Genomic DNA, 25,620 nt, shown 5'->3' on the forward strand with positions numbered 1-25,620 from the left:
ATTTTCTTTTGGTTCAGGATGTTAGATTGGTGACAGCGAACTAGAGATGTTATAGGACAATGCATACGTTTTATTTGTAAAAGAGTAATTAATTGATGATAAGTTTATTCATTGATACTTTTATGTTAATTCATTAACCATTATTTAACAGTTCTTTGGATAAAATCACCATTTAACGGTTTGGTTTCAAAATAACGTTTACACTAAATTACAAATATGTTTTAGTACTAGCTGAAAAGTCTCATCATTCTGCTATATGAATTACTAGGGGAAACCCATCCTATGGGCATGTAAGTAAATAAACGAATAATGTATGAAAATTATATAAATTTGAAATTATGTTTATAAATCTTATATATAATTTTGTGATATTAACTTTTTATTTGTTTTGTTTTTAGATATTATATGTATATTTCACCACTAAAAGATGCATGAAAAGGTATTTATTTTACATATTTTCAATAGTTTTATTTTAATTCTGATTGTAAGTATATATATTTAAAGATAATTGTGATTTGTGATCCAAGTCTTAACATGTAATGACATCTTTTGTCTTAAGCCACCTCAACATCAACTGCCTATGAGTCAAGACTTAGAACACCCTGAAGTGATCCAGGGAATTATGATTTTAGACTGAAATTAGATACATTATCTCAAAATCACTTTTACTAAAAAAATAACTTTATCTTTGACATAAACAGTTTTCCTTTCATTCTTTATTGTATTTTTTTTTTTACTTTTTATCTATTTTGAAAAAGTGGAATTATTTATTTATTTGTTGTTATTTAGAAATAATATTTTCTATTATAAATTTTAAAAATTAAGATAAAATATGTGAATATTTTATAAATTTCGACTTAGTAATAAGCATATGTATTTTGATGAAAACTTTTAATACATAAATAATTTGATGTTTGATTTAAACATTTCAAGAAAATCAAATTAATTAGATATAAACTAATAAATATTTATAACACGATTATGCTTGCATGTGCGGACAAAACACCTAGTTAGGAATATAAGTAAATTGGTGTAAACACGTAAATCGATGACATTTTTTATTTATAATTATTTTTATGGTAAAAAAATCTAAACAATCACTTATATATATATTTTATGAATATAAATAAATATTAATGATATTAACATAAATATATAATATATTTTAATATAAATATCTATTAAATGAGATTTATTAATCATATATTTTATGATTATATATTTATGTTTTATAACAAAAATTATAAGCTCGTGATAACAAAATTTTTAAAGTGAAACTTATAATAGTTTTAATGATTTATAACGGTTTTTCAATATTCACTTCAAAGTTTGAAATAAAATTTTAATTTCTCAAGAACTGTACAATGAAAAATTTATAACTAAAATATTTTTGTAGTTTTATATTGGTATATTCATATATATATATATATAATATTTTGTATTTTTATATTGGTATACACACACACACACACACACATATATATATATATATATATATATATATATATATATAAATAATATTTGAATATCTATTCATGTAGAAATTTTACTCATATGGTTTTATGATCATTTATATTTCTTATAAAAAAACTTTTAAACCATGTCATTTCTAAAATTTTAAATTATAACATACACGAAAAATGTAAATTTAGTTTTATTTTGGAATTTTTTTATAGGATTAAAATGATTGTTTATTTTATGTTAATAATATAATTTTAAACATAAATGATGGAAGATACACAAGTTGTTATTAAATATTAAATTTATTAATTTCATATACATATATATACTATAATCATATCAGGTAATTTCATAACTTTTATATAAGGAAAAACGAAAAATATTAATTGTACATTATTAATTAATTTTTAGTAAAATTTGAAAATATATAGATATAGATTATTTAGGTATTTTTAGATTCTTACGGACATATCCGGACATGAGAGGGTCTGAAACAAAATCCACACAAATTTTTTAAGTAGTTGAACATAGCCTAATTTCAAAAACCTAAAAAATATGATACCAGAAAGAAACGATTTGGGCAAATGAGTATACGAATAGCTATGTCTAACTAATTTTTAAACAAATAAAAAGGTTATTCACCGTTTTGAATTTTTTTTACAGATGAAAAAATTTCATTTAAACATGTTGAATTATTATGATTAACAAGTACAATAAATATTATCGAATTACCGTGGTAAAGACAATTTATAAACTAGCTGCAAAAAGTGAAAAATAAATGTAAAATTTGTAATAAAACACTTAAAATGTAAGTTTCATTTTATACTTTGTAATAAATGTTGTCAAACTAATTAAAATTATAATAAATGAAGTGTTGGAATAATTTAAAAATGAAAAAAAATCTGTAAGAAACCTCTTGAAATATGTAAGTATTTAGTTTATACTTCAGTTTTAATCCAATAGAATATCACAAACTCAATCTACAATACCCATATATGTTGAAAATATTTTAATTATTAAATATTTATTTTGTATCTTTTTTTTTTGAATGAATGTTAAATTTTATTCATCAAAAAAGCCTTCTTACAACTAGTGCAACCTTTTTAACTTTTGCAACAAGCAAATAAAAACAACATTGAAATAAAATCCTTTACAAAAACTACTACTCCAAAGCCTCCTATCCCCCTCAAATTTGACCATGAGGCACAAGTCAAATTTGGCAATGCTATGAGAATCTCCTCATTAAAACCCACATTAGAGAAAACCCTATTGGGACAAAACTCTAATGGGGAAAAAAAGTAAGAAACTCAATAGCTAGGGGATCACCATCCTCACAACCTCCAAACCCTGATCAACGTCACCCGCAAAAGACCAAAACCACAAGCAGAAAACTATCTTGTTCTTGTTTGAAACCAAAAAGTAAGAACATCCTCCATACCTTTTTCCCCCCTTGATTTGATCAGACTAAGCTTGTTTCTAATACTATTTTCAGTCAGCTTCACAAGAACTTCTATTGGCATCATCTTGTCTCCATGTTTTACTTTATTCCTTTCCCTCCAAATAGAATACACAGCCACCTGAAAAGCATATCTCACGCAAAACAAACTCTTTTTATCCATAGCTCCATCTCTCGAAATAGTATGCACTATCCTTTGCCAATCATTAGTATGAAACCTCCCAAAAATGCCTTTGACCAGATGATCCCAAAGTTGAACCGAGTAAGAGCATTTGAAAAACAAATAATCTCTAGTCTCTGAATTATTTTTACAGAGAATGCATACTGAGTCAACCCCTTGACACCATTTGGATATTTTATCCATAGTGGAAAGTCTGTTTTGCATAGCCAACCAGGTAATAAAAGCAAATCTCGGAGTGGCCATAGAGAACCAAACCCCCTTAGTCCAACTTTGCTTCACCCTGTCTGTCCTTTACAAATCTATCAATACTAAAAGGGGCATATAAGCTCCATTGAGCCTATCCACGTCTGCAAAAAAAATCTGTCAATTAGAAGACTTTATTTTGCCACGTCATGTCATTCTTAAATCGATAATAAAAATTCCGATCTTCCTCGTGTGGGTTCATATTATTTCGTACTGGCCCATATTAAGCCTATTTCACAACAATTTAATATTCCTTGATCGTCTCTGACCCTTCCTCTTCTTTTCCGTCATCGTTTCGCTTCTCTGGAAATCACTGTTACCACAAACATTATTGGATCATTAGTCTGGGTTTTTAATATCTCGCAGTGGCTCAGTTCAAGCCCATCTTTCAAAAACCCTGAGGATCGCCGACTAGAATCCTTCAACTCTTTCGTTTTATTATCATTTCATCTCTCTGTAAATCGACGTTATCACCACCACTTTTGATCATTCAACGGTGTTCTTTATTCCTCTGTTTTTGGCTTCCTTCCACCTCCCTTTGTTTCTCTTACTATTTAAATACCTTCATTGAATATTACATGCAACCAAAAACTACAAGAGAAGATAAAAGTCATGTCCATCCACTCTGTTAGATCCACTGGAAAATCTCCCATCTCTACCAGAAAATCTCCATTGGCCTGATATTGGAAAGTTATATTAATGCAATATATCGAAGATTTATTACTAGGAGTGTTCAATCCGGATATCGGTTCGGTTTCGGTCCGGGTTTTTTCGGTATTTCGGTTAGTAAAATACAACTATCATTCTAAATCCATATTTGATTCGGTTCGGTTCACTTTATATACCATCGTTTTTTGGTTTATTCGGTTTTATACAAAAAATATAATTATTTAGTTTGAGATCATATTATATAAATTTTAGAGTCAGTTTGTCAATGCAATCATTTATTAAAAAATTATTATCTATTCAAATAAAAGAACAAAAAAAATAAAAACGCTTCTACCATCAAACAAAATAACTAAATCTAGAATTAAAATCAAAGTTAGAAATTTTGAAAATAAAAATTAAAAATAAAACAGAAGCATGGAAGAAAAGCTTTTTCTACTCATCCATATTTAGTGTTCATCAAAATCAAGTTTCTTCGAGTGAACATGAAACTCTTTTCTTTTATAGATAAGAAATAAAGTTGTGAATAGTTTTCACTAATAGTTATCGATCAAATTTATAATCTTTAGGTCAATTTAGTTAATCTCCTATATATTAAAAGAGAAACATTCAATATTTTAGCTATGACATGTGTCATCACTTGAAAGCTTCTTAAAGTCTCTAGAGAAATATGTTGGTCCACTAAAAATATATTATATAGTTCTCATTAAATTAACCATGAAATTAATTAGCTATTTACAATTAATATTATTCATTCTTGCATTAAATAAAGATACGGAACTACCAAAAATGAATCCAATATATATTTTACAATTAATGATTTTAATGATAAAGATTTGATAGAAATCTATATATCCTCTATTGTTTTAATGATATATTTTTAAAATAAATTAAATAATCATATTAATCATGTTATAAAAATTTATATTTTTTGTATATGTTATATTTGAATTTTTTAAAATACTATTAATTATGAAAATTGTTAAAAGTCTCACATCAAAAATTTAGTGATTTATGGTTTAAATTTTTTGTTATAATAAAATACAAATGATCATAAAAATATATAAATAAAAATTACATTTAATAGATATTCAAATTAATATATATATATATATATGGCTTATGACATGATATCATTATGGTGGAATGATCAATGTTAGTATTCAACGATTATTCAAATATACATTTCATTCGGTGCATGTGCGCGGATAATCACCTAGTTTGCTAATTACTATATCAGTCCGATTAATTTGTTTTTGGTTAAACAATTAACAAATTTCTATATCGAGAAATATAAGAAATAGCTACCTATAAAAAATATAGGGAAAAAAATATCAAACAAAGTTTTTGTCATAAAATAGCATCACAAGGAGAAAAATGACCAAAAGAAATTTTATTGAAGGGTAAATATGCATTTATAACCTTTGAGTTAATTAATTTAAGACTTATGGTTTCGAGTTAAAGAGTAGATTTTAGGAATGTGTTCAAAATTTTTAAAACAAAAAATAAAAATTGTTATTTGAGAGATTTGCCCAAAAATATATACAAATGGGATATATGTTCATTGTTTCCCGCACGCAAAAAAATAGTAAGAAAATTATTTAATATATACAAAATAAAGCAGGGGAACTTTAAAAAATATTATAGTACAAAATATCAGACTTTTTAAGTGCTATCCAAACAATTTGCTAACTTTTTGGTCTTTGGTCAACAATTTGATAATTACTATATCAATCAGATTTATTTCTTTTTGGTCAAACAATTAACCAGTTTCAATACCAAGAAAAGTAAGAAATAGCTACTTATAAAAAAATATAATAAGAGGATATATGTTCATTGTTTCTCACATGCAAAAAGATAGTAAAAAATCTTGTATATATACAAAATAAAACAGGGGAATTTAAAAATTTTATAGTACAAAATATCAGACTTTGTAAGTGTGATCCAAACAAATTAGCTAACTTTTGGTCTTTGGTCAAACACTAACCAATTTCTATATCACGAAAAATAAAATAGCTATTTGTAAAAATTATAAGAAGAGGATATATGTTCATTGTTTCTCACATACAAAAAAAAATTAATCTTCAGAACACAAATCCAAATAAAAAAACATGGCTGGAAAATATAATTCAATGATAATAGTCTTTATTATGGTGATGATGATAATGGTGATGGAACAAGCCAACGGAGAAACATCGGCTGAATGCCGTGACCGTTGCAGTCAAAGTTGTGCCATGACCGGCACACTTCCGATCAAATGCCTCCAGACTTGTTACAATAGATGCCACAGCTTACAATCTCATACAATAGGTAACTATTCCTTTAACATTGATTTTAACCTAAAAACATAAGACAAAAAAAGTTTTGAAACAAAAACCAAGTAAATGTAGAATTTATGATTATTGTGATGTTTTCTAACTATAAAAAAATATACTTCATTTTATTATCAATGGATATATTTAGACTGAATTTTAATAAACTAGACTGTTATTTCAGTTAAATGATCGAAATTGACTATTTATTTGAAACCAAAAGTTGGAAAATATAATACAGTTTTAACAAAACAAAAAAAAAATATAATACAGTAACGTTTTGTTTTGAAAACGTGAAGTATCACTAATTAGTTACGTGGTTTAAATCTAAAAAGTCTGTCCGAATAAGTTTCATATAATGTGATTAAAACAATATAGCTTTGTAGGTAAATATCCCTAAGAGAATTATTTTCAAACACAAAATACTGTAAAAAGATTTATTTAATTGCAGTGTAGTTTTTGTCAAATTTTAAATATTTGATACTGTTTTAATAGAATTTATCATAAATGAATCAATCGATGCATGTTTTTACTTTGGAAGTGCAGGCATAGAAGAAATGAAGCCATGAATCCAGACTATCCAGTGTTGGACTCTTGGGAATTATATTCATAAGAAGCATGAATCAATTGTAACAGTATTAAATAAAAATAAACTTGGAACTACTTATCCTTTGCCCTTTTAGTTACATTAATATTTATTTAAATTAGACTAAGAAATAAGAAATAACATAAACCACTCTCACATAAGAAACAACGATGCTCTTTACTAAAAGGAAGACATAGCAGAAGAGAAAATAATTCTGAAAAAAGCCGAAGTTACTATTGATCCAATAGTACATCGTAATCACACACTAAATCTGGTAGAGACGATAATGCCTCTTTTAGCACCAATAATTCCTCCAAAATTCACTCATCGATCCAACATGGTATCCCCATGAGTTTGATCAAATGAAAATCTATATGCAGTGTGCGGATCCTGAAGAGTGTGTTATTATACTTATAAAAAGAACTAGTGGCACAAAGTTCATATCTTTGCCTTGAGGCTCCACCGATTATTACTACTATCAGTAACCAAATAGACGACGAGTATTTGACTTTCAAGGCTCATTATCAAACATTCCCCTGGACAGAGCATAGACGTCGATAGAATCTCTAAGGCGGGAACATGGGACTAGAGTGGTAGGTGAGGAAAATAATATGTCAAACCAGAATAAACGCAGAGTCGTTATCAGCTCTCAAGATGAAGAGCATAATGGGATCTTCCCTGGCCTAACCGATGCAGATGAAGGGTTTGGCAACTCTGCTCCAGAACATAGCATTGGAGGTTTTGCTATTGGTGTGAATGAAGTCTCTTCCTCAGGTGTTAGAGCGACGAAGAAGAGAATCTCATGGACAAGAAAGAATCAAGGTGTAGGGCAGATGAGCACACCCAAAACAGTTCAAGTATATGGTAATGATAATGTGACTGATGGATATGCTAAGAAGAAAGCATCGAAAGTGAACGAGGTGTTGCCAAAATTTTCCAAACATACTGATGGTTTGATGGTTCACCAGAAACCATCCAATCCTCAGTGACATCCTCAACGACGGCACTCAATTGGACCTGTCTGGGATGAGGAGCAACCTGACAGTTCAACACCTAGAGGAGATGTGTCGTAATATCTTCTAGATTTCCTTTTTTTCTAGAGATTAAAAACTCTAGTAATCACGTTAAGAAGTTTCAGGGATCGTTGGGTTGCGTTCACAACTTTTTGGTGAATGCAGTGGGTCTTGGAGGTTAGCTTTGTTTTGGAGGAAGTAGCATGAAGTGGAGATAATGCATGCTAATAATAGATTTGTTGACGCAAATATGAAGAAAGGGAATGTGAACTATCATATGACTTTCGGTTACGGTGATCAAGTGAGGAAACACCGAAGCATGGTCTGGAATGAGCTCTAAAATAGTGAAGTCAACATGTCAGAAGTTTGCGGCCTATTTGGAGACTTCAATGAGATCATGAATAATGATAAGAAGCTTGGCGGTCCAAATCGAACGAAAGCCTCTTCTTATCAGTTTCATATGTGGCCCGTGGATGCAGAATCAAGGAGGTTCCAAACTCAGGAAATAAATACTCTTAGACAGGAGTACGAGTAATAATTACTAATGGCGTGAAAGAGAATGTGTGGATCCAATGTAGGTTGGACATAGTCTTTTGTAATGCTGAATGGTTTAGACTGTTTCCACGATCGCACATACAATACATAGAGAGATTAGGCTCCAATCATAGACCTTTTTTTCTCAGCATGGAAGTTCAGTTTTGTCTATGATAAAAGATGGCCGGCTCACTCGAAATTAACTGACATAGTTCACAGACATTGGGTCAACAAGAGAAGGTATCATGTTCTTCATATTTCTAGTTTTATCCTAGCCATGAAACATTGGGTCAACAAGAGAATGTATCATTTTCTTCATATTTCTTTTGTTAGTAAAAGAAAAAGCAAAAAGAGACAATGAGGTTGAGTATTTTACTAATCTGTTCCAGTCCTCTAACCTAGTGGAGGCTAAAAGCTACTACAAGTTCTAGACACAAAGGTATTGGATACAGAGGGGATGAATTACCGTCTTACCAATGAAATATCAGCTACAGAGATTCGACGAGCAGTTCAAGCCATTAAAAGCGACAGCTCTTCGGGTGCAGATGGGATGACTGGTCACTTCTATCAGAAGTATTAGCACATTAAAAGACCTGATAACAAACGAGGTACATAAATTATTCAAGAATGGGGCCTAAGAAATCCAACCCGGCATAGATGAATGACCTCCGACCCATTAGCTTATGTTCAGTTATATACAAAATTATCTCTAAAGTTTTGTGTTCTCGACTGAAAAGTATTCTGCCTCAGATTGTGTATCCTACCCAAGGGGATTTCATTGCTTGGAGACTAATTTATGAAAATCTACAAAATGCACGCGAGACGGAGCATGGGCTGAAGACAAATCCGAACTGCAGAGACGATTACATCGCTATAAATATTGATATGTCGAAAGCTTACGACAGGGTGGAGTGGAATTTTTTCTGGAAACTTTGTTCTTGAAGATGGGGTTTCATTCAAAGTGGGTGAGCTGGATAATGTGCTGTGTTCGATCTGTTACATATACATTGATGATGAACGGCCAATCCTATGAACATATCGTACCAGAACGAGAGATCTGACAAGACGATCCATTGTCACCATTCCTATTCATTCTTTGTGCTGAAGCGTTAGTGAATATTATGAACAGAGTTGAACAGAATGGAGACATTACGTGGATGAAACTGGTCAGAAGCTTTCCATCAGTACAACACCTGCTTTTTGCAGACGATAGCTTTTTTTTGTCGAGTGAATCTGAAAAAATGAAATGTTCAAATTTTTTAAATGCATGCGGTTGTATGGAAGTGCGTTTGGGAAGGAGATTAACTTTCAGAAGTCATCGATAACATATGGAGCAGATGTGGATCCGATAATGAGAATACTGATTGCAAAGATTCTTATCATTGACAATGAAGGTGGCTTATGAATATATTTGGCCCTACCGGAGTGTTTCAGTGGATCAAAACGTAAATTTCTTGCATTTATAGGAGAAAAATTAAACAAGTAACTGAATGGGTGGTACATCAAAATGCTTTCTCTTGAAGGAAAGGATGTACTTTTGAAGTCGATTGTGATGGCCCTCTCGGTGTATGTGCTTGTTTCCTTCTAACAAAACATCATTGTCAAAAAAAATAATGAGTGCTATGTCTGACTTTTGGTGGAATGAGACTGGTGAAAAAGATACATTGGTTTGTTTGGAAGAAATTGTGTGAACCAAAGGAGAATGGAGGCCTTAGCTTCCGTTATATCGAAGACTTTAACCAGAATTACTAGCCAATCAAGCATACTTGCGAAGATTTTCAAGGGACGCTACTTTGCTATATTTGCGAAGATCACCTTCCTCCAGAGTGGAAAAGGCTATTGACCGTCTTACGCATGGCAAAGTATTATTTTCAGTCAGGACCTACTGCAGCAAGGCTTGATTAAATCTATTGGAAAATGTACTGATGCATATATGTTGTCTGAGAAATAGATTATGGATGAAACACAACGAAGACCGGTGAACAAACAAACAACTATCGATGTCTCAGTCAAAGTGTATGACCTTTTAGATGGGAGTGGATGCTATTGGAGACCTATTTCTGGAAAATAAATCAAGATGCATCTTCAGACCATCAAGACACTACAAAGGTTCTATTTTCGCCTTGTAAGTGGCCCAAGCATAGAGGACTGCTTCGGCAGATTTTCAATCTTCGGGGTCAGTTTCACTCTGTGGCATTTGAAGGAGAAAAAGTGAAAGCAAATCAAATTGCTCGAGACATTGTAAGAGTTGTAAGAGTGTAATGTGGGATGTATGTTTCCAATCCTATTTGGTTCTAGGTGGCCCCGCATACTACACAATAGAGTGAGAGGCTCATGGAGACAACTAACCTATCTTTCCCTTAAGATGATAATGTTTCATGTATGTACTACATTTCATTAAGCTTTGGCAGATAAGGTTGTTGTCTGGCATATCCTTTTTTTTTTATTGGTTTGAACCTCTATTTAGACGTCAATGATTCTTTAAACTAGTGTTTTTTTTTCGTTCTATTTCATTAGTTCTACTGATGACCACAAAAGAAATCATTGAAACAAAAAAAAAAGAATGAAGGGGAAAAGATAATAAAAATACTTATTTCTTATTGGTTTTTGGTAGATTTGATAAAGAATAGTTTTTCTCTATGAACCTTAAATTAAAAGAAATGAAAAAGAATATTTGAAAAAAAAAAAATTCCTTATAAATGATGCAAAATTTGAAGAAAGAAAAAGAATTACCTATTTTCTCATTCCTTTGATCATCATTTAGAGTTGTTTTTGTTTTTCTTTAACTACTTTGTCTTCTTCTATGAGTGAATATTGTTGTAATTTAAAAAAAGCTATTTCTGTTATACTTCTTTTTATCTACGAAGTCTTAACTAACCGAGTAATCGAATTGATTGTTTCAGCAAATTTGTTTCCAACCACAACTTTTGCTTCCAAAATCTAACAAAAATTCAGAGTATAGCACATGTCCTTAAGCAGTATACCGGATCTTGCTCTTATTTTCTTCTCAGTAGTCGACACTTGTTTTGCTCTTTGGAGGAGGTAGTCTTTCTATCACCCAAATTGGAGAATCATTTAGCCACAGACCCAAACCAGTTTCTTTATGCTTAAAATCCGGAGCTTTTTCATTTCTCTACATTCATCAGAGCTACAAGTGATTAGTACATTGCCATAAATATGTGAAAAAGGATTTGATTCCAAGTTTAACTCATTTTTCTTCACCTTGTTCAATCTGTTGTCCCACCACTTATTCATGTTTTCCACCAAGTCCTTCCATGATTCCTCTCCGGCTTCACATAATTTACAGAAGCAAAGATTAATTTATAAAAAGAAGAAAAACAAACTTCAATTTCATAAGTAAGAGAACTACATCCTTACCCTTTGGTTGTTTTGCATATTTTGACCTGACAGGAACATCGAACTTGAGGTTTTCAAGATCGGACAAGATCTCATTGGGAGCCTTGTTAAGCCAAAGCGCTTCACTCCCGTCTTTCTTCTTGAAATCAGGGTGTCTAGGATTCACCTGCAGACAGATGAATCAAGCAAAAAAAAAGGGAACAACTTTGGCAAATCTATCACAGAACGTAACAAATCTACTTACCGATCCGTTCTGTTTGCTTTCGCGGTAATCACACCATTCATCCGGTTTACCAACAAGCTCCAACCAAACATCAGTCTGAGAATCTCTTTTCTTTAGAAGACTAGCTAAAAGAAACAAGAATACAAATGTCCATCAATTCTAAATAGCCAAATCCCATAAAGAAACATGATCGACACACTTACCAGAATGCTTAAGCACACTTTCTTTTTCTTCCAATGGTGGCAAAACTTTTGGTAGGGTTTTAGAACCCTGGATGTAGTGGAGATCACGAACCATTATCTGAATGTGAAAAAAAAAAAAAAGCTTATAAACAACATTTAAAAAGAAACCACAATCCACTAAACTCGTCTCTGTTATTCTTACATGAACATAAGCTTGATCAGGCTTTGCTCCAGCTATCTCACTAGCGTCTACAAAGATCTGTCCCGTGATATGAACTCGATCGTTTTTCTTCAAATGACAGTTAGCAGTTTGAGCTAAATCCCCTTCAAATATTACTGGAATCCTGACAGTTAAAAATCATTTGAATTCTAAAAAAAAGCTTCGATTTTTTTTTTGGGGTTGAATTAAAAGTTTTTTGAAAGCCTAACCAGAATTTGTGAACTGAATCCGAGTCTTTATCCGAACCGGAACTAGACGGAGGTCCGTGAGTGATGACGGTGCCTGCCCAGAAGCTTCCGTCGGGCTTAGCGTGGAACTCGACGGGTTGGTTCACGAACCCAATCAGATCGGTAGAGTTGGCGATTTTGGGTTGGTACGGTATCTCGGTCGGTTTTGGCCAATTCACCTGCGACACTGACTCAGTGATGATGCTTCCTCCGTGATTACGGCTCTTGCTTTTCTTCGCGGAGAAGGTCGAGTGACATTGCTGAGACAGAACCCATGATTGTCTCGCTCTCGAATTCAACAAAGGTCTTGTGGATTTCGACAGTGATCGTGCGAGAAACTGCATTTTCGCGATAAGATTAAACGTTTTAGGGGGTGTTATTGGTTTGTATATTTTAGTGGATTTAGAAATCCAAACCAAATCAAGTGTTATTGGTTTTATGATTTTAAAATCTATATGCAAATCAAGTGTTATTGGTTATATGATTTTAAAATAGATTTTGAAATCAAGTGTTATTCAATAACAAGAATTTATTTAAGGATTTGATTTGAAACTATATTTCAATGGATTTGTAAAGGGTTTTACTCTCAAAATACAAAGGAACAAATACAAAGGTAAACCTTGTTATTTCCCTTTGATTTGTAATATTAACTTTTAAAAAAACTCTCTCAACATCACAATTTATTTTCTGTTCACGAAGTCATGAACCCCACACCACCTACAGCTACAACATCATCAGAACACAGTAGGCTCTTCTCCATCCAACTTCATCATGACATCCTGAATAATAGGATGAAAAATGTACGTAAAATTACATGTTAAGTAAACTGACCACAATTTTTCAAGTTTTCTGCTGCCTTTGTTAACTTTTGTAGTGCTTGATTTTCTTTCAATATACAACACTTTCTGAATTTGAAATGAGCTAATCAATAACACTCTCTGCATTGGAAAAGTTAAATTTCCCAGATAAAATACAGAAAGGAGATTGTAGTTCAAACAATCCACTATGAATCTAAAAAAGAAGATTGACAGCTCACTGTTTAAAACGAAGATAATCATTGACGTCAGCGACTCGCGTCTTGCACGTTAACCATCTTGTGTTTAAACATTTTAAGAACTTCAAAGAGAGAGGTAGAGAGAGATTCCCTAATTTCTTGTTTGTTTCTGTCATTAAGGAATTCATTTCACGATTCGTATGTCGATCACTGTCTTCGATGATAAAGGGCCATGTGATAAGCTAAGAACCAGGAGCTGCGCCCTTGCTATTGAATCTGCTCTCACTGTTCTCGAAGAAGTTGCTATTGAATCAATCAGCTGTGAACGAGTCGGATGTTGCAAGAAGAAGGGCTTTGGTTCTATCTGTAGAAAAAAAGAACCTATTCACCAAGGTAATTCAATCTTATGGTTCTTCGTTATCTGCATATGGTCTTTTTTTTCTAGGTGCTCATTTTGTATGGGCTTTCAGTTTAATGTTTCTATTCAGCGGGCGTGGTTATTGGCAAGAACTTATTGAATCCATTGTTTGGGCTCATAATAAATTAAAAGTTGCTCCTGCTACTCAGCCTAGAGCCTTGAGCATTGTACAAGGACGTGCTGTAGGAGTAACCCATTACCTTCTGGGTGGAATTGCCACAACATGGGCGTTCTTCTTAGCAAGAATTATTGCAGTAGGATAATGGTTAGGAGGATTTGAAAGGCATTATGGCATTAAGATTTCCAAGGTTTAGCCATGGCTTAGCTCAGGACCCCACTACTCGTCGTATTTGGTTTGGTATTGCTACCGCACATGACTTCGAGAGTCATAATGATATTACTGAAGAATGTCTTTATCAAAATATTTTTGCTTCTCATTTCGCATTTCATGAGTAGTAGATGATTATTGCTACTTTAGTGTTTTCTCTGTTATATCAAATGATTATTGTTATTTAAACGTATCTTTGATTTCTTTCCTCCAAAATGTTTCTTTAAGCCTATGGAGTATACATCTTTCTTCTCATATTGAATTCAAACAAAAACAATACTAATAAGCTGGTCTCATCTCTCGTAAATCCATTTAGTTGACTTATAATAAATTTACTTACTTGATTTTGAAATCTTATTTGAATTCTTATGAAATCCATTTATTTGATTTTACAATCAATGGATTTATCAAAAATTTCCAAATCTGTTGAAATTTCTAAATCCATTAAAATACTAGAACCAATAACCCCCACTTAGGGTTTATGGGGGTTTTCATTAAATCCCTTCCCACTCGGCACCCTTTCCCTTTCGTTACAAAACGCTGTCGTCTCCCCGCAAAATGACATTTTGCCAGTAAAAGAAGTTTTGTAATAAGTGTTTTTTGGCTCGACATCAATTTCATATCACCAAAATATATTGGTACAGACTTTTAGATCTCAACCGAGATTCTACCACATAAACAATGATGCAATCTCTCATTTGGTCTGGATCCAGTGCAGCCTGAAATGCATCATTGTTTTTAGGTAAGACCAGAACAGTAGTAGATGTAATTACAATGGTAGATTTGTTTTTAATTGGCAGATTTTTATAGCAGATTTTTGTTTTATGATGCCAAGTTTATAATATTTCGCAGACTTTCATAATGGTGGACATATTTTTCTCATATATTTTTTTATAATTTGGCAGATTTTTGTGTTCATGAAATAGATCGAGTCTAGGGAAATCGAATAAAAAACGCAAGAAATTGAAAAATTTAGAAAACAAGCGATTTAGGATCAGGGGGTCGAGGAAAAGGGGTTTCAATATGTGATTTTTTCCATCGATGTTTATGAATGATTTTTTAATTGTTACCTTTTCTAGTATATTTTTAATTATTTAGGAATGTTTATTTTAAAAATTGGTTTAGTTTATTTAAATTAGGATATTTTGGATTGTCACTCATATCTTCTATATTTTTTCGTATGTTATTCTACTCATTACTCAAAAGATGTGTGTTATTGTGAGTAATATCCTTTTTAACAATGATTACAAATTCACATTTCGGTTAGGTGGATTCCAAATCTTTCAACAATCAGGTTTTCGGTTAGGGGCAAGGAAATTTGCTACAAATTACAGAGTATTTTTACGGGGCTAATTTATAAAACGGAAGTTATACCGTGTGTCATATTGTAATTTGCTATTTTTGTTTAGTTTCGTCGTGCGAAGACGGAAGAGAAGGTTGCAAATCGAAATCGGATTTGGAGAAACCCTAGAAACCGGCGTGAGAGAGAGAGAGAGAGAGAGAGGTGGAATCATTCTGGGGTCGAGACGATGAAGAGCGACTGGTTTAACTTGCATCAGGTCTCGTTCTCTCTTTCCAGTTTTTTTTTTCCGATCTTTGACATCTTATGCCCCCACAAACTTTGCAGATAGCGAGAAACTCATTCATAGCAACATCAACCGTGTACGCTTCCACCGAATTCAACTTCTCAAACACTGATCGAAGAACCTTCTGCTTTTACGCACGAGGTAAGTGTTGCTTGTGAATCGAGATTGAAACGGAAAAAAAAAACGAGAGATCTGTCTTTAAATAACCGAACATCATGTTCTATTTTTTTCAACTCTACTGATCTCTGAAACTTGTAATTTGTAGACAGATCTGGCTTTGTCGTTTTGAAATCGGAGAAGGAGTTTAACAATGCACTGAGCAAAGCTCGAGGTTAGATCTTTTTCTTTTGTTTAGTTGCTTTCATATTTCATATGATTTTTTGGTTAGTGTGATTGTTGTATCTTTCTTTTCTTCAGATGGATCTTTGCCGTCGGTTTTCTACTTCACTGCTGCGTGGTGTGGACCTTGTAAGTTTATTACTTCTCAGTTTTGGTTCTGGATAGGCTTTTGTTAATGTTGTGTGACTGACCTTTAGGCAGGCTTATCGCTCCTGTTATCTTGGAGCTCAGTAATAAATATCCTCATGTTACTACATACAAGGTCGACATTGATGAGGTCTGTTTACTGAGCCACCAATGCTGTTGTTGTTTTTGTGTTTCATGATCGGAAGTATCTTCTTATTACGAGCATCGTTAACGAAGATATTACTTCTTAATGTATTTGTTAGGGCGGTCTTTCAAATGCTCTTGGGAAGTTAAATGTCTCTGCTGTGGTAAAACATCTTTTCTTCCTTTCCGAATATCTAATCTGTACATTCTAGGATCAAGCATGAATGAAACTATATGAGCGACTAAATCTAATGGAGCTTAATTATTATGATGGTTGATGAATGCAGCCAACAATGCAATTCTTCAAAGGCGGCGTGAAGAAAGCAGAGCTTGTAGGTGCAGATGTCATTAAGCTGAGGAGTATAATGGAACATCTCTACAAGTGAGAGACACACTGTCACATTTTTATTTTTTTGTTTTCTTGCGCTGCGTCCAAGTAATGCACCAAGTGATTACGAACAAGGAAAAAAAAAACTTTGCTACGATCGTTATGGAGACTCACTGTCTCAAGCATTTATTTATCAATGTACATAATTTATGTGATTTTTTTCAAACAAGTTTCATCTAACTCCTCTTCGGTATAGTCTTCTCGACTCTGTTCAGCCAAATTCGAGGTTCCTAGGCTACTCATTCATGAGCCATTCTCAAAGACCAGCCCGACTCTGTTTGGTTCGTTTGTTTTAAAAGTATGGGCTTGCCCAAGTTCTGCAATTCATAACAGTGTTTTGGTCTAATATTAAAATTGAAAAAAGCTGGACTCAAATAGAATGGCCCAGTGGACTCGGGCTGGTCTTAAGAATAGCTCATGAATGTAGCCTACGAATCTCGAATTTGGCTGAAGCGAATCAAGACTATACGTCTATACCGAAGAGGAGTTAGATAACGAGTAGGACCCGATTTGACCGACATAGTACACTGTTTTTACAGCTATAACATTCATTAATCAATGAGATATGAGAATTATTTCTTTCTCTTCTCTTTGTATCATTATGCTTAGGATTCGAGCATACCAATTTAGGGAAACAAAAATTACAAATTCGAAATTGGTGTTAATATTATTGAATTACTGATATACTAAAACTAAAATGAAGTACATAGAATATCTTTTAACAATTTTTTTCAAAAGAACATTGGCTTGTTTTCAGTTTTTTTTTTCAAAACATTTGCTGATAATCTTTCAAAAAAACATTTGCTGATAAGTCAATGGTCTTTCCCCAATCGAATAAACCACTGTTTTTTTGCTTTGGAAATAAAGTTTTCTACAACTATATTTTGATTTTGTAGAAATATTTTTTCTGTGAGTTTTTTAAGTAAAAAAAATTTATGATTAACATATACAACTCTAGATTAAATTTGAATGTCCAGAGCATATACAACCACAACCAATCATCCCGGACGAGGAGAGAGTGAAAAGAAGGTGGGGAAATGGTCAATGCAGAAGGACGATGATTTGGCTCTCTTTTGTTTGTTCAGTACTTTTATCTCAGTCTCCTTTTTTTTTTTTGACTAAAAGTCTCCTTTTATTTTCCAAATCTCATCTCTAAATTTTTCATTTTTTTGCTATTCATAGCAAAACACAATCCTTATTTAAGCTTTAACATAGACTACATTTGCTAGCTAAATGATGAAGTATGTGATAAAACTTATATACAATTAAGTAACTATTCGTGAAACGTAAATAATATCCAACAAAAAAAAAAATTCCTTTACTCTTGATGGTTTTTATGTCAAATGTAGATACCGTGTAAATTTTAATGATCATTTGATTGGGGGAAAGACCATTGACTTATATCACATTCGGTAAAATAAAAGTTAACTATCTTACAATATTTTTTCAGAAATGATATAAATTTTGTATTCCCGTTAAAAAAATGATTTTCTATTTATATATTGATTTTTAACTAGAAAGAAAAAGCTTACATCCGTCAAAATGTTATTAGTTGGTTAGTTACATCATATATTTTGTCATTTATAGACCAATGCTAGAGCAATCAAGGTTGAAGATACCATCCTAAGTGTTGTCGTATCAAATAGGATTATTTCATTCTGCAAATATTTGCGATTAAGGAACGGTACACCCGGTCTCGGACGTAAACGCGTTTAAGATTCGATCCTCTTAATATTATTATGTGAAATTAAATCACATTATTCTATTTATCTAACAAGGATACGGAGAAAGAGTTTATCCCTAGAGTTGTTATTCTAGTAAATTCATCCATATTAAAAAAAAAAATTTCAAAGAAAATAATAAATATATTTGTGATTAAGGAATTATACACTCGCTTTTTCTTGTACTTGATTGAGATATTTATTAGGATTTAATCGATACATGCGACGGATTTCTTTAAACTAACTGCAGTTTTTGATAATTAAACCAAGAACACTGTTGCCATTTGAAACTCTGAACTCTATAATTAAGAAGACAGAACAAGATCGGTAGGAGGTCCTAAGAGGCTAGAAAGACTGACAAGTGTTTTCAATAATGGGAGTGATCTTTTCGAGCAGTGAGTCAGATCCATCTAATGGAGAGGACTATTCTCTCTCTTCTTTCTGTTTCCTTACTCAGTCTCAATCTCAATCTCGTAAAAGGTCCCATCTAAAGAAAGGCTAATAGCTTGCCAGATTCTGCAGGGAGTAAATTGGCCAGCTAGTTTTTCTTTCTATGCTCTCTGTACCACCACCGATCTCTTCCTTATATTACTATGCCTCAATAATACTTTCATGAAATGACATGGGAAACTAATAAGACCGTACATCTTAAGCAAATTATGGAAATGTGAACTTTTCGGCACAATTTAAGAAAATTGAAACCATAACAATTTCTTTTTGTTACAAAATCTACAAGTATTTGTATTTGAAAAAAAAGTATTTAGAAACAATTTCTTAGTGGAAGTACATGAGCACAAATCATTAATATGTTTTTTGGTGCAAATGTTAAAAAATATTATTAATATGTTCTCGTAAAAAATATTATTAATAAGCTCAAACATATTCTACATTAGTCTCGAATAAAACAATTGATACACTACCTATATTTCTTTTTTTAAGTCTCATGCAATATTCTTCTGAAGTATTCACCGAAATAGGTTTCGGAAGTGGTTTTTTAAGTCTCATATGCTTTTTTCCTTGTTTTCACCCTTTTTATTTTCGTTTGCAATGGTTTAGGGCAGCACTATTGAAAATTTCTCAAAAACATCTTTTATCACATATATTGATATGACATTAGAAGAATCTCTCAAAAGTTTTAAAACAATATGTGGTAAAAAAAATAATTTTATCTGAAAAATAACGAGGATAGCCTTCATTAGGCATGATACTTATTATCCAAGATTTGGATTCGATTCGAGATCCGAACCGATCCGCTCCGAAAATCCAGATAATGGCCGAATACGAATCTGTAGTAAAATGTTGGATCCGTCTAAACCGAATATGAATCCGGAGATCTTGATTTTTTAGTTCGGATATTTGGATCCATAATTTTTATTAAGAAATTATTTCAAAAATAGAAATATATATATATATAAATAATTTTATTTATTATATTTTTATTTTTATACTAATATATAAGTATAAATTTATATAATTTTGTAATAGTAAACATAGACATAACTAAAAATTATTATATATACTTTTATTTTAAAATATTTCTAATAATTTATATATTTTTATTTATTTTAAAGATCTAAATTTGGATTCGGATATCCGCCAGATATTACAATTTTTATAAAGATATCTGACATCCGAATATCCGAAAATCTTGAATCCGGATAAAAATAATAAAAATATGATCTACCGGATAAAAATCCGGATCCGAATACTTTAAAATACCCCGAAATCCGATTCGTCCCAGCCGTAGCCTTCATCTCCTTGAAAAAATACTTTCTTCTTAAAAGCTTTTTCGTCAGCTCTTCTTCAAAGCTTTTTGTATCTCTTTTATTGTTTCTCAAAACAGGGGTTTTAGTTTGTAACTAAGGTGGAGTCGTCTGCGTAGAAGGGGTTTTTCTAAAATAATAATAATAAAAGACTTTGAATTTTTCCTTTTCCATATCTTTCTCTAAAATAATTTCATGTCTCCATTAGAGAGTGAAGCCTACACATTAAAAAGCTATCGACATTATGTAGCCATGTAGGTTCCATTTACATAAATGATTAAGTAAATGGTCAAAAGCTTCTATCATACCAAATGCCTCCGCTCTTTCGCACTTTCTTATTATGTTGGAGCAAATATTCCAAATGGAACCCTTATTGCTTGAATTATTTTATAATCAAACCCTATTAAAAAATATGCTAATTTGCGGAAATAAACAGGTTGATAAGACAATGAGAGCCGTTTTTTTGCGTTTCAAAGAAGCGACAAAACTATTCAGATTCAATTTTAACTCAAATAAATATTTAATAGAGTATATAGTAGTCTATATACACAGAAGGAGGACAAATTAATTAGATGTACAGAGAGTTTCTAATATTAGGGGAGATTGAAAGTGATCAGACAATGAGTTGACATGTACATCCCTAAATGGTTGAGCAACTCGAATGGTGTTGGTGCGTGGAGATGAGACAACATTTGATATATTTTTTCTTAGCAGCTATTAAAGGCATGACTGGTTCGAACGCAGCGGTTGCGGAAATTTGCGGATATTGATGGTTACGGTTTCAAGCGTTATATAGCGTTTTGTATGATTGGTATAACGTTTAAAAATTGTTACGTTTACTAGATATTTGTGACTAGTTGATAATGAGATATTGCAGCGGTTTAATAATATATTAATAATATAAATATATTATAACATTATAAAAATATAAAAACATATTATTGTGATAAAATATAATAATTATTAATATAATATGATTGATAATAATATTATGAATATTTATTTAACTTTTAATTATTTGAAAGTTATAATTTTAATATAGATTTTTGAAGATTTATATTAAAAATTTTAAAAGAATATATTGTTTTGTTTTATATATGTGTATATCTTTATATATGTGTGTATATTAATTTTTAATTTTTTTAAAATTCTAATGAATAACTTGTTTAAAGTTTTTTATAAATAAATTATGATACTTTTTGTGAATTTAAATTTATATATAATGTGTATATATTTGTATTAGTAATATTTCTATTTTTAATTTTTAATTTTAAAATATTTAGAAAAAATAATTTTTTGTTTATTATCCATTTGCAACCGTCTACAACCGCAAATGGTAGATGAAACCAGCTTTTGATTTTAAGAGATTCAGAGCGTTTTGAAATGATTTGTAACAATTTGTATAATTGTTTTGAAATATTGTTAACCGGTATAAATCAAAAAAGCTGAATTTACGGGTGGTAGCGAAAAAACGAGTAAGAACTTTAGACCGAGGAGTCAAAGATGGATGGATCTTATGATGAGGAGGGGACTATGGTTACAGACGATGACGTACATTAATAGGACAATGTCTTATTATTATAATAATGGTTAAAAATAGTATTAACGGATATTTAATACAATAACCATTTGTTATATAATATCTCTATCTTGAGTCAAAATAATGGGTAAAATATTTTGTATTATCATTCACCATTTTCTAAGACATGAATAAAACATTCATCGAATAAATATATAATATGTATAATATCCGGGTAATATATAATATACGAATACGATTCTATTCACTTGCAACAGTACGTAACTAAATAAAACATAATATGAAACACTAAATGACGCAAAACCCTAATTTTTACCTTCTAAACAGAAAAATCCTAAAATAAATCGTAAACACTAAACTCTAAACTCGACTAAACCAATTCCTTTGACAAAAACTGTACATAGATCCTAAGCACTAAATTATAATTTCTAAACCAAATCTTAACTATAAACCATAAACATATATTCCTAAAATTTAATTCTACCATAAACACTAATGTATAGAGTTTGTGAATTTTAAGAGTTGATTGATTTTAAAAGTTATGTGGATTGTGAAAATGTATATACATTGACTTATAGAATTTGATCATGATTTTCTTAGATTTGTCTAGCTTTTCATTAATTTGGATTACCAAAAGAGGTTTCATTAAAGAGATACACTTGTTATATATAAAGAATAATAAAAAAATAATTTTTTAAAAAATATTTCGAATTATAGTTTTCAAATTCTAACATTTTTATAAAATTTTGTTTTTTTAATTTTCTTTTTGAAATTTGAAAATGATTTTCCAAACTATTATAAACTTTTTATTTAAAGTTTTTATATATATAAATTTAATTATATATTGAAAATGATAAACATTATAAATATAAATTATGTTTTCAAAAGTGTAATGGTATACAAAATGTAATGAATTATAGATTTGGACATAATTTGGTAAAAGTTGCACATGGATTTTGAAAATCACATGGATACATATGATATTTTGAAAGTTGAGTCTCATGAATAAAAATGAATAGAATTCATGTCCCAATAACAATAGATTTAGTTAGAATTAGAGAATCTATAATAACAAATTTTTTTGAATAACAATGGATTTGAATGGATTTTGAAAATTTTTAAACCAATAACAATGGATTCTATTAAGATTTATGAAATCCAAAAACCAATAACAAAGGAATCTCAAAATTTCCAAAATTCATGAAAATTCATCTTCCAATAACCCCCCCTAAAACGTGACAATGGAAAAACGTGAGTTCAACATTTAACTAATAATGAAAATTTAAATGAGTACTCAATATGTGACGTGACAATGGTAAACAAAATGATTAGTCGGATGTAGATTATGATTGTACACTAACATCATAATTCATAAGGATTAAAATAAAATTACCGGATATTAAATACAATAGCCATTAATATATGAATTAATTGAAAATTTATGGGCAAGATATTTTCGTATGAGAAATTATTTTGTATAATTTTTTTAGTTTATTTTCATAAAAATAGTTTTCAAGGAAAAAAATGACCAAAATAAATTTTATTAAATGATAAAATATGTATTTAGTCTTAGGGTTTAAAGTTAAGTGGTGGGTTTTGAGGATAGAGTTTTAATATTTTTTTTTTAGAAAAAATTGGGCTATTTTAATCATTTTTTTCTTTTATAGCTATTTTTGTGACAAAAACTTAAAAGAAATTATTTAACAGAATTATCCTTTTCGCATTGTAATTAGACATTTTCTAAGACATGATTAAAATATTCATTGGATAAATATATGTCATTACGGAGATAATATATACAATATTAGACTATCCATATTAGTTATAACACACAACACTCTCAACATCATCTTCTCTTTCTTCCACATAATAATTCAACACTCATTTATTTTTTATACTGCACAATAGTTTATTTAATAAAATTCAACACTCTACCCTACCATTTTTATTTTCATATTTTTATTTTGTTCTATATCTTTTATCTTGTAATTACATATTAATAATAACTATTAATTTAAATTAAATTACAATACTTAAGAACTATATAATGATTAAATAATTTATGTTTAATTTAATAATAATTCAATTATCAAAGACAATAAATATAGAGAGTTATTATTAAAAAAATAGAATTATGAAAACTGAAAATTTAATATAATACATTAATAAGCACACAACGCAAATAATAAAACACACATAGTTATTGGGATTTGGATAGTTAAAATGATAGTTTGAAGAATTTTAGGTATGATTAGAAGGGTTTTTGTTGGGATCCATTTTCTCAAAGAAAATAAAAAAATATTGAAACGAGAGTTATGAAAGGCTAAAGATGATTTTTTTTTCTGTGTCCAAATCTAATAAAACAAATATCATTTTATAGAGTATAAAAAATGATAAATGTTGATACAAATAAAAAATAAATATTTTAATAAACAATAATTGAATCAAATAACGTAAAAGAAAAAAAAAGCTTAAACACAACCACTTTCTCTTTGGCCAATGAGATAGTGCTACATCAGACTGTTTCTCTCCTTTTCACTGCTTTTCAACGAGTTTAATCTAATAACGAGATGCTGGGATCAACCACATTAGAAAACACTTCAACAAAACCAAACTGATATAGTTGATTTTCTCTTTTTGACGAAAAGATCTTGGGCCTACAATAAGTTATGTTACTTACTCAAATGATTTCTCTTTATCAATCCATCCTCATGCATTTTCCATAAAAAAGTGTGCCAATATCTTTGAGAGCCTATCTTGCACATACCCATTCAGTGGCGGAGGCAGCATTTCTTTTGACTGGTGTCAATTTGTTAATATAACTATATTTTATAAGGGTCAATGTGATATATTTTCAGTATTTTATCAGATTTTAAAAGGAAAATACATGTAATTTTTTTTTTGGAAAATCCATATGGGTCATCTGACCCCCTTGGTTATAAGGTACCTCCGCCACGGTACCCATTGGCGGAGGTAGGGTGTTAGCAGGTGAGCCAAATGACCTATGCAAATATTATTAAAAAAGAGTTTTACTTGTATAATTTTTAAAAATTTAGGTAAATCTTGTAAATTTTAACTAAATAACTCTTGTGATATATGCCAATTTAGAAATTGATCCTCTTAAAAAAAAATTCTACCTCCGCCACTGCACATACCTCCATACTCACCTGGTTTCAAAAAATTTCAAATACTCAATGATTCAGACAATTTTATTTATTTTTTGAATTATATAAAGGTATCTTGATCCCACAGAAGTGGTTCAAACTAGTTATGTGTTATCACCTGTTGGTTCTCTTTCTCTATCGATGCCGAAATGTTAATTCCTCAGTAACCGGGACTCGAACCCTAGTGACTTCACCATATTGGATTTTTGCTCTCAAATTAATAACCACCATGCCACAAGTTCTGGTTATTTAAACAAATTTATGTTTGTTAAGAAGATAAAGTTGAAAACTTAGTAATGTATCTAATAGATTACTGGACGACATAATCAATAACTGGTTTCAGTAATTCGTAGTTTTTACACTTAGTAAATATCTAGGATATCATCTTTAAAAATCATATAGAGTAAATATTATTTTTATATGGTTATCTAGGACATCTAACTAAGAG

General features: G+C 30.7%; 2 protein-coding genes across 2 annotated transcripts; one reads left to right on the top strand and one right to left on the bottom strand.

The window, feature by feature from the left end:
• Positions 1–11,321: 11,321 nt before the first annotated feature.
• On the bottom strand, positions 11,322–13,040 carry LOC108829882 (protein OSB4, chloroplastic). The gene is made up of 7 exons (XM_018603469.2): positions 12,644–13,040; positions 12,417–12,558; positions 12,236–12,332; positions 12,054–12,157; positions 11,831–11,975; positions 11,675–11,742; positions 11,322–11,585 (listed from the first exon to the last, which is right to left on the bottom strand). Exons 1-7 carry the CDS (start codon positions 13,003–13,005, stop codon positions 11,460–11,462), a joined length of 1,044 nt encoding a protein of 347 aa, XP_018458971.2. The 5' UTR covers positions 13,006–13,040; the 3' UTR covers positions 11,322–11,459.
• A 2,747-nt stretch (positions 13,041–15,787) lies between these two features.
• On the top strand, positions 15,788–17,153 carry LOC108829891 (thioredoxin O2, mitochondrial). The gene is made up of 7 exons (XM_018603485.2): positions 15,788–15,960; positions 16,029–16,128; positions 16,253–16,318; positions 16,405–16,455; positions 16,524–16,603; positions 16,716–16,760; positions 16,884–17,153. Exons 1-7 carry the CDS (start codon positions 15,931–15,933, stop codon positions 16,980–16,982), a joined length of 471 nt encoding a protein of 156 aa, XP_018458987.1. The 5' UTR covers positions 15,788–15,930; the 3' UTR covers positions 16,983–17,153.
• The last annotated feature ends 8,467 nt before the right edge of the window (positions 17,154–25,620 follow it).

Source organism: Raphanus sativus, chromosome 1, assembly GCF_000801105.2.
Source record: "Raphanus sativus cultivar WK10039 chromosome 1, ASM80110v3, whole genome shotgun sequence".
NCBI classification, from domain to species: Eukaryota; Viridiplantae; Streptophyta; class Magnoliopsida; order Brassicales; family Brassicaceae; genus Raphanus; species Raphanus sativus.

Coding starts and splice junctions, on each gene's coding strand:
- LOC108829882 (XM_018603469.2), bottom strand. CDS start 13,005: ATGCAGTTTCTCGCACGATCACTGTCGAAATCCACAAGACCTTTGTTG. Junction 12,559..12,643: donor GATTCAGTTCACAAATTCTG/GTTAGGCTTTCA, acceptor TTTAACTGTCAG/GATTCCAGTAATATTTGAAG. Junction 12,333..12,416: donor CTGATCAAGCTTATGTTCAT/GTAAGAATAACA, acceptor TTTCACATTCAG/ATAATGGTTCGTGATCTCCA.
- LOC108829891 (XM_018603485.2), top strand. CDS start 15,931: ATGAAGAGCGACTGGTTTAACTTGCATCAG. Junction 15,961..16,028: donor ACTGGTTTAACTTGCATCAG/GTCTCGTTCTCT, acceptor CAAACTTTGCAG/ATAGCGAGAAACTCATTCAT. Junction 16,761..16,883: donor AGTTAAATGTCTCTGCTGTG/GTAAAACATCTT, acceptor TGATGAATGCAG/CCAACAATGCAATTCTTCAA.